The 13,534-nt window shown below is 31.8% G+C and overlaps 1 protein-coding gene across 1 annotated transcript; it reads left to right on the top strand.

Annotated features, from left to right (window-relative positions):
* Positions 1-3,862: 3,862 nt before the first annotated feature.
* LOC117927528 (RING-H2 finger protein ATL8-like) lies at positions 3,863-12,419 on the top strand. Its single transcript, XM_034847069.1, has 3 exons — positions 3,863-4,429; positions 5,390-5,487; positions 11,627-12,419. Exons 1-3 carry the CDS (start codon positions 4,271-4,273, stop codon positions 12,054-12,056), a joined length of 687 nt encoding a protein of 228 aa, XP_034702960.1. The 5' UTR covers positions 3,863-4,270; the 3' UTR covers positions 12,057-12,419.
* Positions 12,420-13,534: the final 1,115 nt, after the last annotated feature.

Raw genomic sequence — 13,534 nt, 5'->3', positions numbered from 1 at the left:
GAGGGTAGGCATTGAAAAAATTAATAAATGTGGATGAGGGTGCATGTGGTGAGACTATGTGCTCCCTAGGGAAAGTTGATGGTTTATTTCCATATATTATTATGGCCAATGTTGAAGTGCATCTCATGTGCTAACCATAAGTTTACTATTAATTTTGTACTCATATCCACGTTATTGAAAAAAATAATAAATAAAATTAGAATAATTATATAATGATAATTATGGAAAAATTATTTTTTATTCCCTAAATTGAATGTAACTTCAAAGTAGTAATAATGACAATAATGTAAGCAAGAAAATTTAGAAAATAAAATAAAATGATTATGAAGAATACCTAAAAATTTAAAAGTGAAAGACACGGTATACAAAACCAATAAACCAAAATTATTTGATATATTCATTAAAAGTATTTTTTAAGTAGGGAAAATGTAAATCATTGCATATTCTTTTACAAAAACTTCACTCTTTTCTAGGTAGCATATTATAGGTGTTGATATTAGTGATGCTTGGGAGAATTTTTTTTTTTTTTTAAGACTTTAAAAGCAACGGTTGAAAGTGAAAAGCAACTTTCAATATTGTCTGGACATAACTTTTAGTCATAGGTTCTACACTTTAATAATGTGATTTATTGGTAATTTTTTGTTATCAAGCATAATGAAAGAAATGAAAATTTTTATTTAATTAAAATTATATAAAAATATTAAAATTAATCTTATATGTAATAAAAATAATTTCAAAAATCAAAATAGAATCTTCAAATAATCCACTAATTACGATCGAGTTTCACCTTGTAATCTTATATACACAAAATGCATCAACACTCAATAATTAATATGATTTTTTTTCAATTAATAGATAATTAAGTATTAATTTACTTCATGGATATAGAGATCACATTGATTGTCGAATTATATTAAAAATTTCATATTTATCTATATTTTTTGTATGTGTACATAATTTAGTTAACACCCGAGAAAATAATCTAATCATATTAAAAGGTAATTTGATTACATTTTAGAGCTAATTTAGTCTAAGCACTTTTGTGATTATTAAATCCAATAACAAATATTTCATTTTTATTTAATGCAATAACTTGGCAAATGGAAGCATCACGCCTCCTCCACAATAGTCTACACCCTCCACGAAAACCTAAAATCGTATTAAATTAAATAAACCCCTCTCTCTTATCTAATCCAGAACACGTGTAACATTTGATGGGACGGAACTTATAGTTTGTGCATAAAAATTATAATTTAATGAGTTGATTAGCTTATTAATTCACAAAACAACCATTAAGTTACAACTCATCTCAAGAGTCAAGACTAATCCTTTCAGAGCCAAAATTCCCGGAGCCAAACACGTCACCCATTACATCAAATTTCAAAATTAAAATTAACGTAACATAGCCAAGTGTCACGCCACCTATTAGGATTCCTAAAAATAAAAATTAATTAGCAAGTTTTAAAATATAGGTGGGAGAGCCCTTTCCAACTTGCATATAATTTGTTAAGTAGCGTTCAGCTTTTTACTTCATTGATTTCAAATTTTAAAAATAAAGCACCCTTATAAATTTATTTTGTTTATAAAATTTATGTTTTAGGGAGATTTTAGATAAAAAAAAAAAAAAAGATATGAGTATTTAATAATTTTTTAAAAACTATATTTTATTTTTTAAAATTTAAAATTTATATATAAAATACATTGGGGTGTTAACTGATAACATGTAGCTTAGTACTGATAATATATAGCTTAGTGTATTTATATTAAACTTTAAGGTATCTCAATAAAATTAATCCTAATAATAAAAAAAGGGAATTAAAATGAATTATAATATCATATAAAACAAGAATCGGTCCTCTCCTTACACAATAGGGGTCGAGACACTAATCATGTCAAAGTCTCCTATCAAACAAATTACTGAAGTTGGTTCTAAGTCGACTAGTGATCCAAAAAAGGCTGTTGAACATAGTATCAAAGGGACACAACCTATCAAATGTGTTCTAAAGTCCGTGGATAAAGAAGTTAAAGAGATAACTTAATTGTAGTTGAACCAACAGAGATCAGAGGAACGATCCTCATAGTCACTAAAGGTAACTAGAGCTGGGTTTTTTTTTTTTTTTATAATCCCAATATGATTGAGTTTTGATTTTTATCAAAATGATTTTTTTATCATTATTTTTATAACAAGAAAAATATAAATAAAGTAATAAATGAAAAATAAAACAAAATTTTCATTGCTAAGGGAATGCTTCAAAACATGGTACAATGTTTTAAATCTAGGATAATTAAATTATCATGTTCTATCTATACCATTGCATAAAGAGAATGGTTTTTTATTTCACTTTGTCGAGGACAAAAATATGAGTTTTAGCCAAATAGAAGATTAATGAATAAAAAACGACAAACTGAAATTTATAAGTACATATTTAAAAGCAAGATCCAAAATGTCTAGAAATAGATATCTTTTACAAAAAATATCTCCTAAAGGCCCACCCAAGTAATGATTCTCCGCTCCCAATCTACCCTAAAATCATTACAATGATTCATTACAAAATCAACCATAATTCGCATTTCATGAACAATGAACGTGATGGCACATGATTTTGTTTCATGAGGGTACGTTTGTTTCATTTGAAGGAAAGTTAAAAAATTTTCATTTATTTAACTCTCCAATATAAATATTAAATAATTAAAAATATTAATTTTTTTAATAATTTTAATTATATTTATTTTTTTATATATTTTTCATAATAAAACCAAAATAAGAAAATCATTTTCTCCAACTTTTTTTTTCTTTTTCTAATTTTTTGGGAATCAAATATAGCTTTAATATTCTGAAGGAAAAAAATAAAATAAAAAAATATAAAATAGAGAAAAGAAATAACTAAAAAAGATTTTATTACAGTACGATATTTATGCATTTTAGATCCTATTGTTTTGTATAAAAATTTATTCAATTATTTTGTATGTTGATTTTATTTATTTGTATTTGGTTTTACTTTATTAATACGAGAGTATATATATATATATATATATATATATATATATATATATATATAGGGGTTCTTACCCTACCATTTTGCAAGTAAAAAGAGGTAGTAGTGGACTATAAAAAAGGGATTGGAAAATGATGTATAGGGTGGTTGGTGAAAATATGGTATCCAACAAATGGGTGTCTTGAATTCCACTTTATGGGGTGAGGATGAGATACCATCCCTTCCCTCTCCCTCCACCATCCACTTTTACTCCACCAAACCCTGGGTATACTTATATACCCACTTTCACAACACAAATTAAATTAATAAAAAATTAAAAAATATATTATTATATTCTAAAAGCTTTGACTTGACTAATATTATTTTCTCTGGGATTTTAAGGATCAAATTAAATTTAACTTGAATAAATTATTTTTTAATTCAAATTAAATTTGAGAATGGGTGAAAGTGGAATTTTCGCTATTATCGTATCCGATGCTACCAACCGTGAAGATAAGCGGTTCAACTAACTTTTTTTTTACGCACTCAAATATTAATAAAGAAGATCTACCTGTATAAATTTTATAAAATACTTGATTTTATGGAAAATAATATTATAATTATTTTTAAAAATTAATTCTCTTATTTAAATTATTTAAACACAAATAAAAAGTGAATAATATTTTAATTAATTATACTTTCGAAATAAAATCTTGTGAGGTCTTGTGAGGTTTGGAGAATCTGACATCAAATCTGATCATAATTAAAAGAAAGAAAAACGAGATCCATCAAATTACGTTTCAGAAAAAAAAAAAAAAAAAGGAAAAAAAGTAAACCGAGTCAGCAGTGAGCACCACATTAATCAGAGTGGAGATTCCAATTGTTTTTCTAAACCTGGCTATCCCAATTTGTAATTTTATTTATTTTTATTTTATATATATATTTTTTCTGGAGCCACTGCTGCAAGCAAGATTTGAGTGCCAAGAGTGTGAAGAGGAAAAAGAAGAGGTGGTTGATGTCTTCCTTGGAAAAAGAATTCTAAGAAAAAGACAGTGGTGGTGGCCGGTGGGGGCGATGAGCGGTTGGAAGGTTTTTGTGTGAGAGAGAGTGTGTGTGTGTTTGAGGATGAGCAATGGGAGTGAAGAATTGAGGTTGCGGTGTGGTGGTGGAGCAGGGATTGGACTGGTTGGGAGACCATTTGCTAGGGTTTTTTCGAAGTGGAATCTGGAGGAGATGGTGAGAGTTTGAATTCAAGGTTGGAGTTTCATAATTCTGAGGGAAATCAGTGGGCGAATATGATAACCGGCGGGGTTAATTTGGTGATGACAGTGATTGGATTCGCGGTGAGTACGATGTTCATCGTTTTCGTCTGCACGCGCCTCGTTTGCGCCCGAATCCAGTTGAACGCGTCGCGGAGATCGTTTCCTGTTGCTTCCAGATCTGATCTTAGTATTGTGAGCATTTTTTCTTATCTCTTTTTGTCCTCAGTGATTCCCTGTTTGTTTACTGAAAAAGCATGGGACTGCAGAATGGAAAACATAGTTTTGAATCTTTTGTTTCCAAATAATGTACACCATCTCTACCGAGCTAATTAATGAAAGATGTAAGATTCAAAAGTTCGATTATTTTTTCTTCTAAGTTTTCTTAGCGGCCAAACAGAGGATAATGTTTCATTTTTTCCCCTCTGTAATTAAAACAGAGGATAATGTTACGATTGTGCCGCTAGCGCTCTTTTACCTTCTCATCCCTTCTTTTCTTCTCTTGCTATTAATGTGTTTTGGCATTTGTTTGACTAAAATTTAATGGTTATGATATCCTTTCAGATTTTTCTATTTGAATTACACTCGGTTTTCTCTTGAAATAGGAATATCATAAATTATTTATTTATTCCTTTGATCTTCTGATATTCCCTTCTTGCGTCTCTCTGTTTTGTACTTCTAACTACCATCACTTTGATCTAGATAAATTGATCATAGTTTTTCTTTTTTCTTTTTTGAACCCCTTTTAGTACCTTATACTGTTCTTTGCTGGTTTGGACTGGTAGGTATTGATATATTGTTTCTGGGTTTGGGGTTTACTTTTATGGGCCTCGCCAGTCCGTTTGCTCTCATGTATTTGAAATGCAATAACTTGGAAGACAGTTTTAAATACCACACATAAGTTACCTGGCATGCCAGTTTGGTGCAGCTCATTATTGTGTTTGCTAGTAGTTTTCCTAATAAGAAAGAAAAACAAGTGAAGGAACATGCTTTAGTAAGAAGAAAATTTTCTACTTCTTAATGGATTTTTGGGTATTGGATGTAAATTTTTTTAGAGTATATGATGCTCTAATTTGATGCACACCTTCTCACCTTTAGAAGATTTGATTTATGTTCTCTGGAGCACTCAATTGTTGTTCACTTTTTATGGTACAGTTGGAGCGAGGTTTGCATGGCCTTGAGCCTGCTGTTGTAGCCAACTTTCCAACAAAGAAGTTTGCTGATGAGTTTTTCTCCCCTTCAGAGGATGCTCAGTAAGTCCTTTTCCTTGTGCTATTCTTAGTATGCTAACTGTTTTGCATTGTCACTCGTCTGGACTAGACATGTAGGGTGAGATTCTACACATCCTCCTTTGTAGTGATATTTTGATATAAACCATTAAGACATCTGCTTCCTATGATAGAGAGAAGATCAAAAATCAATTCATTTGATTTCTATAGGAAGTTATCCCATTAGAATTTTCTGTCTGTGTGGCATTGAAGTTTGGTCTTACATTGGAACACACACTAGTCATTTGGAGTCAATCATTTGAACTGATGGAACTGATCATCAGATGCAAAACTGAGGAGAGACAGTAGGAGTTTTCTTTTGTGTAAACCTCTGCTATCTCTATTATTTGTTGCTGTCCCAAGGGGGAAGAATATGAGAGGGGGACATGGAAAAAAAAATGGAAATTGAGTGGTACAATTTTTTCATTGGTTCTAATGCAATTTTGTCACTGCAATATGTTTTATGTTAAGTTTCTGTGTGGTTGCTCAAAATTATAAGATCCAAAATTTCCCTAAACCAGTTAGATAGAGTCAACCCATTTCAGAAGTCTTTTCAGACTACAGATTTTATCTGCATAGTTTTTGGGTAATGATTATGCCCTTTTAGTGCCTTTGGATCAACCCTTTCTGGGTAATGTTCGCTGGATTGTGAAACTTCAGGGCTTTCCTGATTACTTCCTTCTGTGTTCATCTTTGTGATGGCTGATTTTGGGGCCACCTGAGTTTGAGCATAAAAAAATCTGTTTCCACTTGAAACTGTCATATGATGTATCTGGGGCTTAACATTTGCAAAAGAAATTATCAATTTTGTGAAAGTAGTAAGATAAATGCATATTTGGAGACTGACAAAATCTTAAGGCCTCTCTTTGAGAGCTTGTCATCGGAATATTATTTCTATGCAGAGCTTCCATGACTAAGAGTTGGAGGGATTGATGTTCTTCCAAAGGCTTTACCACAAGGTTTTCTAGGGATATGGATGTTATTTTGGTTTGGCAAAAGAAATTAGGATCGGAAATTCGTGGTCAGATCATATTATTAGGTTTTTCATGAACACAAGGGAGGGTTCTCTTTAGAGCAAAGCATGTGGTAGGCTGCTCTTGTGTTTACAAAAAAAAAGGTGGCTTTCTTATTTTGATCGGTGGATAAGGATTGATGGATAGGATTGATGCTTGAGGGTAGACAATTTGATCAAATGCGAATTGGATTGCTCTAAATAGAGGCATTAAGTGAAACAGTGAATGCAAATCGTGGAATTGCAAAGTGACTTTACATTGTTAGACCTTATTGTTCTTGCTTTTCAATGTCCAATGCATTCTCCCTTGGTTGGTCTTCTGCAATTTGTAGGCAAGGAACAAAATCTTGATAGTGATGGCCATCTGAGAAAGATATCAACAATTCTTTAATACTGGTTTCATCTTGGAATAAATGACAGAAATTAATACCAAAAAATGAAATTAAAAATAAAATCTTCAGGAATTGCTGATAGATATGATTAAAACATAACACACACACAAACACAAGATGTTTTGGTTCATGAGATGAGATACAAGCATGGTATACGATATGGAAATCTTATTTTGATCCACTATTAGCTTGGATAAGAGAACAAGATAAATTATCATTGCCACATCTATATCCCTTGGTTGTGGGATATGAAAAACATATTATATAAGGAAGATGGGATTTTCATATCCCACAAACGAAAACATAGAGATTTGTGACAGAACTTTTTGATATACTTAAGGTCTTGTTTGGAATCCTGATATCAATATATTAGTTTTGCTTCCACAAGGAGTCCATCTTTATTGAATCTTTTCATTATCTAATTGATTTACCTGCTTTACCAAAGTGTGAGGAGCCAATTTTGTACACTTCATTCTTGAAACTATTCTGTCCTCTGAACTTTGCAAGAAGCCCATCTTGTTTAGTCATCTGATTCTTTAAGTTACACCACTCTCTCAATTTGACAGTAAGGAGTTCATCTCTTCTCTCTAATTATCATCACCACAGCTTCTTGATAAAGACTTTGACTAGCTTCCTAATCAAAAGCCACATGGATGAATGTCTCCTTTCTCATTGTCATCATATTATTTAGATGTTTAGTTTAAGTGTAATCATCAAATGCTGAGATTTCACTCTCTTGACCACTGAAGGAAACTATCAAATTCAAACCTTATTCGAACCATGAACCAGACACTAGAATCAGCTATGAAACTCTTTGCATGTCCAGATATATATAATATCCTGTAAATATGTATATCTATCAGAATGAATAATCTATAAACCGAACTTGGCCATAGAAGTTTGTATCATAAGGTTTACAAGTTCATGGATGAAAACCCAAAATTGCAGAAAGAAATATTTACTTACAAGTAAACTAAAAGGGATTTTGTAAATATGAAAAGAGTGTCAGACAGCAAGACTGTAGAAAGTTGCAGATAAAAAGGGCTGCCACAAGGCGCTAAAGAAGGCTGCATTTGGAAGCCAACAATGCTGTTGTACTGAGATCTTTGAGTTCATGGCAATATTTCTGAGACCAGCAATGTCAGGGGAAAGAAAAAGGTGATGAAAAGGAATACCAAGATCTTGGTATTTCTCTGTTAGAAAAGGCATGCTTGAGACTGAGTTTTCTTACCACTTATCAAGATATGAGATCTCTCCATTCTGAATGAGATTTTGGTCCATGGTTATATGGTTGACAGTGTTTTGGGTTGCGACCTCTTTAAAGGAAAAAGTTTAGAAGCTGTTAGGTTTTTATGGTACACTTCTTGGGTTTTACCCAGCATGTACATGAGTTTTGCGACTTCTTCCCTGATTTCTTGGTACGCGTTCCTTTTTATCCTAAAGAGAAAAAGGAATGGTTTACTATTTTGCTGCATATGTGATAAGTTTGCTGAAATATTTGTCTTCAATGCAGGCAAGCAAGCTATTTGACACTGTATTTAGATAGTCTGATGTTCTCTGTAACTAGGTAGGTCAGAATTAGCCACTTTGTGATGATGTAGATTGGTGCATGGAGTTAGAGTTTCTTCTTAGTAAAGTTCTTGTCTTTCTCTGTTCAAAGTTTCAAGTCATTCTGATTCCTCTCTTTAGTCTTATTCATTACCACAATTGGACCATGAGGGGAGGAGATGCATGGATATACATGGATGAGGTTTCCTCATCCATGCATATATTGCCTACATTACCTCAATAATGTAGGACAATCTTGAGGTGATTACCTACAACCAAACAAAATGGGATAGGACTTTGTTTAGAATTCAAGGAGAGGAAACTTGATTAAAGATTGTGGCAGCAAGGAAAGATAAAATAAAAAGCAGAAAAAAGAAGAAAATAAATGGAGAATAGAAAAAGGGAAATCTTTGGTGGAAGGAAAATGTAGGAACACCAATTTGAAGCTTTTAGAATTTTCTGAATAAAGTACAAAAGGTTTTCAGAAAGAGTTGAAAACACAAAGGTGAATAGATTACTTAACACATTTCATGGACCACAATATAAAAGAAATATGAATATTACAACTTTCTTTTTTTGTTTTTTGCAAACTGTGCTAGGTTTACTTTTTTGTCTTTCTCTTTATACTCACTTGAAACACCTTTTACCCAAAGCGTAAAAGGAATGGTCAATGATGATTTTGTTTATATTTGAAATCAAATACTATCTTAGAAGTATTATCATTACTTTAGGTTGTATTGAGTATTTTGTTTCATTCATTAAACTATTTATTATCATGATTGGATATATTTTGTATTAGAAACTAATTTACTTGAGTAGATTAAAGAGTCTACACAACAAATCAATTTCTTTGTTGATTATAGCATATTAGAACCTTTACAACAATATTTTAAAATAAAAAATAAAGCTAAGAAAACGCAATTACCTAACTGTAATTTCATTCTTTTCCCTATTTTTCACCTTAGTAAAAATTTAATACCAAACATGATTTTACAGTTTCATTTTTATAAAAACAGTGTTCGTTTCTTTCAACCAAATGGATTTTCAATAAGGAAAAAATGAGAAATGAAAATTGTTTTCAAAAAACAGAATAGGAAACGAAAACTAAAAACCATTTTGCTAACCAAATGCAACTTGAGAGTCCCAGTATCAGAAATTGTTATGTATGAAAAAAATAATTGATAATATTTGTCATCATTTGGTTCTCAACAATTCGACTATTTATAGACATTAGAAAACCCAAGAAGACCTAACAAACTATACAAAAGGAAACCTAATCTATATATTAACTTATTAGAACTCCTAATTCTTTCCTAAAACTATAAACCTTCCACTTAAAAAAAAAAGGGAAAATTGAAATTTTTAGAAAATAATTTTTTAGAAAATGGAAGCTTCTAGAAAATAAACACTTTTAAAAACTTGCCTTATCCTATTGGGTTAAAGTTCTATTAAGAAAAAAGAATTTTTTTTTTTTTTAAAAGAAAAGACACCTTTTAATAAAATAGAAACTTTAGAAAAGCAAAACTTTCAGAAAATAGAAGGTTTAAAAATATAGAAACTTCTTTGCCTCAAATTCTAAATGAGACTTAAATAACCAACTATTTACTAATTATGACTATAAAGATCCTTAATCAGTAGAATTTTCCTTTTAGTGCTTTTCCTTTTCTGAGTAAATCTTGAAGAACCTGATCTGTGAATGCTTGGACTTGGTTATATCAATCAATCTTCACTATATATCCTAATGCTAAGTGTTGAAACTTCCTTGACTTTTCTTTTTAATTAAACAAACTCCCTCAACTTTTCTAAGCCTTTTTTCAATTATATTGAGGCATGCATTCAATTGTGTATGCTCCTTTTCTACTCTAATACATTGAGTCTTATTTATCAAAAAAAATAAAAAATATTTCTAGAACATTTCTTGAAGGCAAATGGATCTCGTATGTAGCATGCTCTCAGGCTTTGAAGTTTGCTTAGGTGAGGTCCAAAATTCTCATCATTGAATTGTCTTGAAGATCAGTTTCTCTTTGTTTTATATTTGGTTTGTTTAATCTAAAATTGAGGCTCTCTCCTCCTCTATATCCTCTTCTTCCCCCCCTCCCCTCCCCCCCACCCCCCTCTCTCTCTCCCTTTCTTTCTCTCTCTCTCTCTCTCTCTCTCTCTCTCTCTATTTATAGTTTATATTCCTGAACTTTTTATTTTCTAAAAAATTCTTCTTTTCTCTCAAGTTTCTATTTGAAAACTTGTTAGAAACTACTAGAAAATCTTCATTTTTTATTCTAAAAGGAAAGTTTCTATTTTCTTTTGAATTATATTTTTTTGAAGACTTGAGAGTTTTAGAAAAGAAATAAGAGTATCATATTATTTCGAAGACTTGAGAGTTTTACAAAAGAAATAAGAGTATCATTTTATTTTGAAGACTTGAGAGGTTTACAAAAGAAATAAGAGTACTAAAAAGTTATCATAGAAGTTAGATTTCTTTTTTCATAATTTTATTCAAGTTTTATAGTTTTCTAAAGCCCATAAATAAGGCTAATTAATATAAAATGAGATTAATTATCGATGAATAATGATATTAAATTTTTTCATACCTTGCAATTTTCAATGGTGAGACTCCTATATGGTCTTATTGAGACTTATAAGGTTTTTTTTTATATTGCTTCTCTATGTTTTCTTTTCTTATCTTTTGTTTATTTTATTTCTGCTGCTATAATTTTATTTTTGTTTCTTTTGTTAAATCTTAAAAGATTGGAATCCTAGCCCATCTTATTTGATTATATAAAATCATTCTATGGTTGATTCTACATCACTCCCTCCCTTTCCTCTCCCCTTCTCCCTTTCTCTCTCTCTCTCTCAAGCATGCAGCACACAAATAGGGGACCTCTGGTTATGGCTATATCAATATATATGAAACAATTGTTGAAGGTTTTAATATGTTTTTGGAACCAAATTCTTGAGTCAATATGAATTGATACACCATTTTGTGATACATGCAAACAAATACCATTATAGTTTGTGGATTGCACCTAGATATGACTGCCTGTAAAGTGGTATTTTTCACTTGCGGCTTCTTGTAGCAGTGGTTTGGATGTGGGATTTTGTTCATTCATTGTTGTCATTATTTATGCTTCATGATTTTCCTGCTAATGGAACTGGAAAATATCATAAATGGTAGGTGCACAGTTTGCCTAGTAGAATACCAAGCTGAAGATATATTGCGTATTCTCCCTTACTGCGGCCACTTCTTCCATGTTACATGTATAGACATATGGCTGCAGCAGCATTCCACATGTCCTGTGTGTCGAATTTCATTGTGGGAGTTTCCTGAGAGAAAATGCTTGATGCAACCCATGTTCAGTTCAGCTGTTCGATCACATTTTGGCATGGAATCCCGCAACACACATTCATACAACTGTTTGTCAACTGGCCGTGGGTTTTCATCGAGATCTAACGACAACCACAGGATGGACCCCATTCAAGAGGATCAGTTTGGGCCAGGAGGTGACGGAGCTGAAGCTCAGGAGAGCACCCTCCCCTTGACCGATGGTAATCAGCCTGCAAAGGACTCTGAAAATAAGCACATAGAAAGCCCATCAAATCCATGAAATCCTTCGTTTCTTGGAATCCTGGCTGCATTCATCGTGCTTTCCGATAGAATCAAATTGGAATTGAAATTTATTAAAACCATCTCCTTGGAATGCTCTTTTTTTTTTTTTTAATTTATTTTTGTGACTCACTGTATATATACGCAAAAAGTTATTCCCAGTTTTCCCCTTAGACAGTAGCTTATTGGTGGGCATTTTTGTTAGTTCAGTTGTAAAATTGAATTCCTTAAAGCTTGCTGGAGTCTCCATGGAGGCATGTCCCATGCAGCATTTCCACATCCGTTCGGGTCCATCCCAGAGCGAGTATTCATTGTGAGTTATTATCTAATAATATGCAAATGTACGCCTCCGGATTCCTTACTATTATTTTGACTTTGTGCCCACTACTCGGTGACCAGTCCTTTTCTCATTCCTGTCAATGTCCAGGAAAGGATTAGTAGTACAAGAAAAAGTGGGAAGGACTGAGTCATGGAGGAATAGCATACATGCATTTATACAGTTGGAGTAAAAATCAGAGTGAAAAAGAGTTATCCCTGAGGGATGGTTTGATTTATACTCTTCTCCCCCGTCACCAAGGGATGCATTGCTAGAAATGCTTTTCTTATGAAATACGCAGTCATTTCCCAGATGATACTTTTTACTGAAAATAAAAATTTATTAATCCTCACAGCCATTGAAGGAGTTGTTTCCATTTCTATATCGAGTCATTGTGTGTGGACCTGTTTGGTTCGCCATAAATAAAACTGCAGAGAGGGTGAGGGACGAGGGATGTCTTGCATGTGAGGTATTTTGACTGGACTCCCTGTGGGCCTTCAAGACATTGGCAGTTGAATGGACTTCATCAATTCATTACAGCAACTCCACCGCCCAACAACTTTTCTTTATTATACCATATCGTCCCGTCACTCCCTCTCTTCTTGATTTTCAAATCTGTCAGAGCATGTTGTGTTGGAGCCACTTGTTTGGGAAATGATAATACTTTTTACTAAAAATAAAAATTTACTACATTCTCATTTTCAACCTAATAATAAGTCTATTTATAATAAACTAATTACTAGGATTTCAATTCCTATTAAACCAAAAGTCCTAATCAATATAGAAAACCTAAATAAATAACAATTTCTAATATTTCTCAAATTTATAAAATTCTTCTAATTTGACTTCAAGTCATATTATAATTTTAACAGTGTCCCTTAATTTGAGTTGTAAAGTCAATCATACCAACATCATCTTAAACTTCTATTCTTTAGTGGCTTTATAAAAATATTTGTAACTTGATCTTTTGATCTACAAAACTCAAGTTCGATCTCTTGATTTTTCATGAGTTCCCTAATATAATGAAATTTGATGCTTATGTGTTTGCTTCTATCGTGAAACATCATATTCTTTGTCAATGCAATAGTAGACTTATTATTACATAAAATCTTTGTAAGACCCTTTTGTTTATATTTCAATTTACTAAGCATCCTACGAAATCA

This window comes from Vitis riparia, chromosome 13, assembly GCF_004353265.1.
Source record: "Vitis riparia cultivar Riparia Gloire de Montpellier isolate 1030 chromosome 13, EGFV_Vit.rip_1.0, whole genome shotgun sequence".
NCBI classification, from domain to species: domain Eukaryota; kingdom Viridiplantae; phylum Streptophyta; class Magnoliopsida; order Vitales; family Vitaceae; genus Vitis; species Vitis riparia.
Note: the sequence above shows the minus strand (reverse complement) of the source record. Positions and strands in the feature narration are given on the sequence as shown.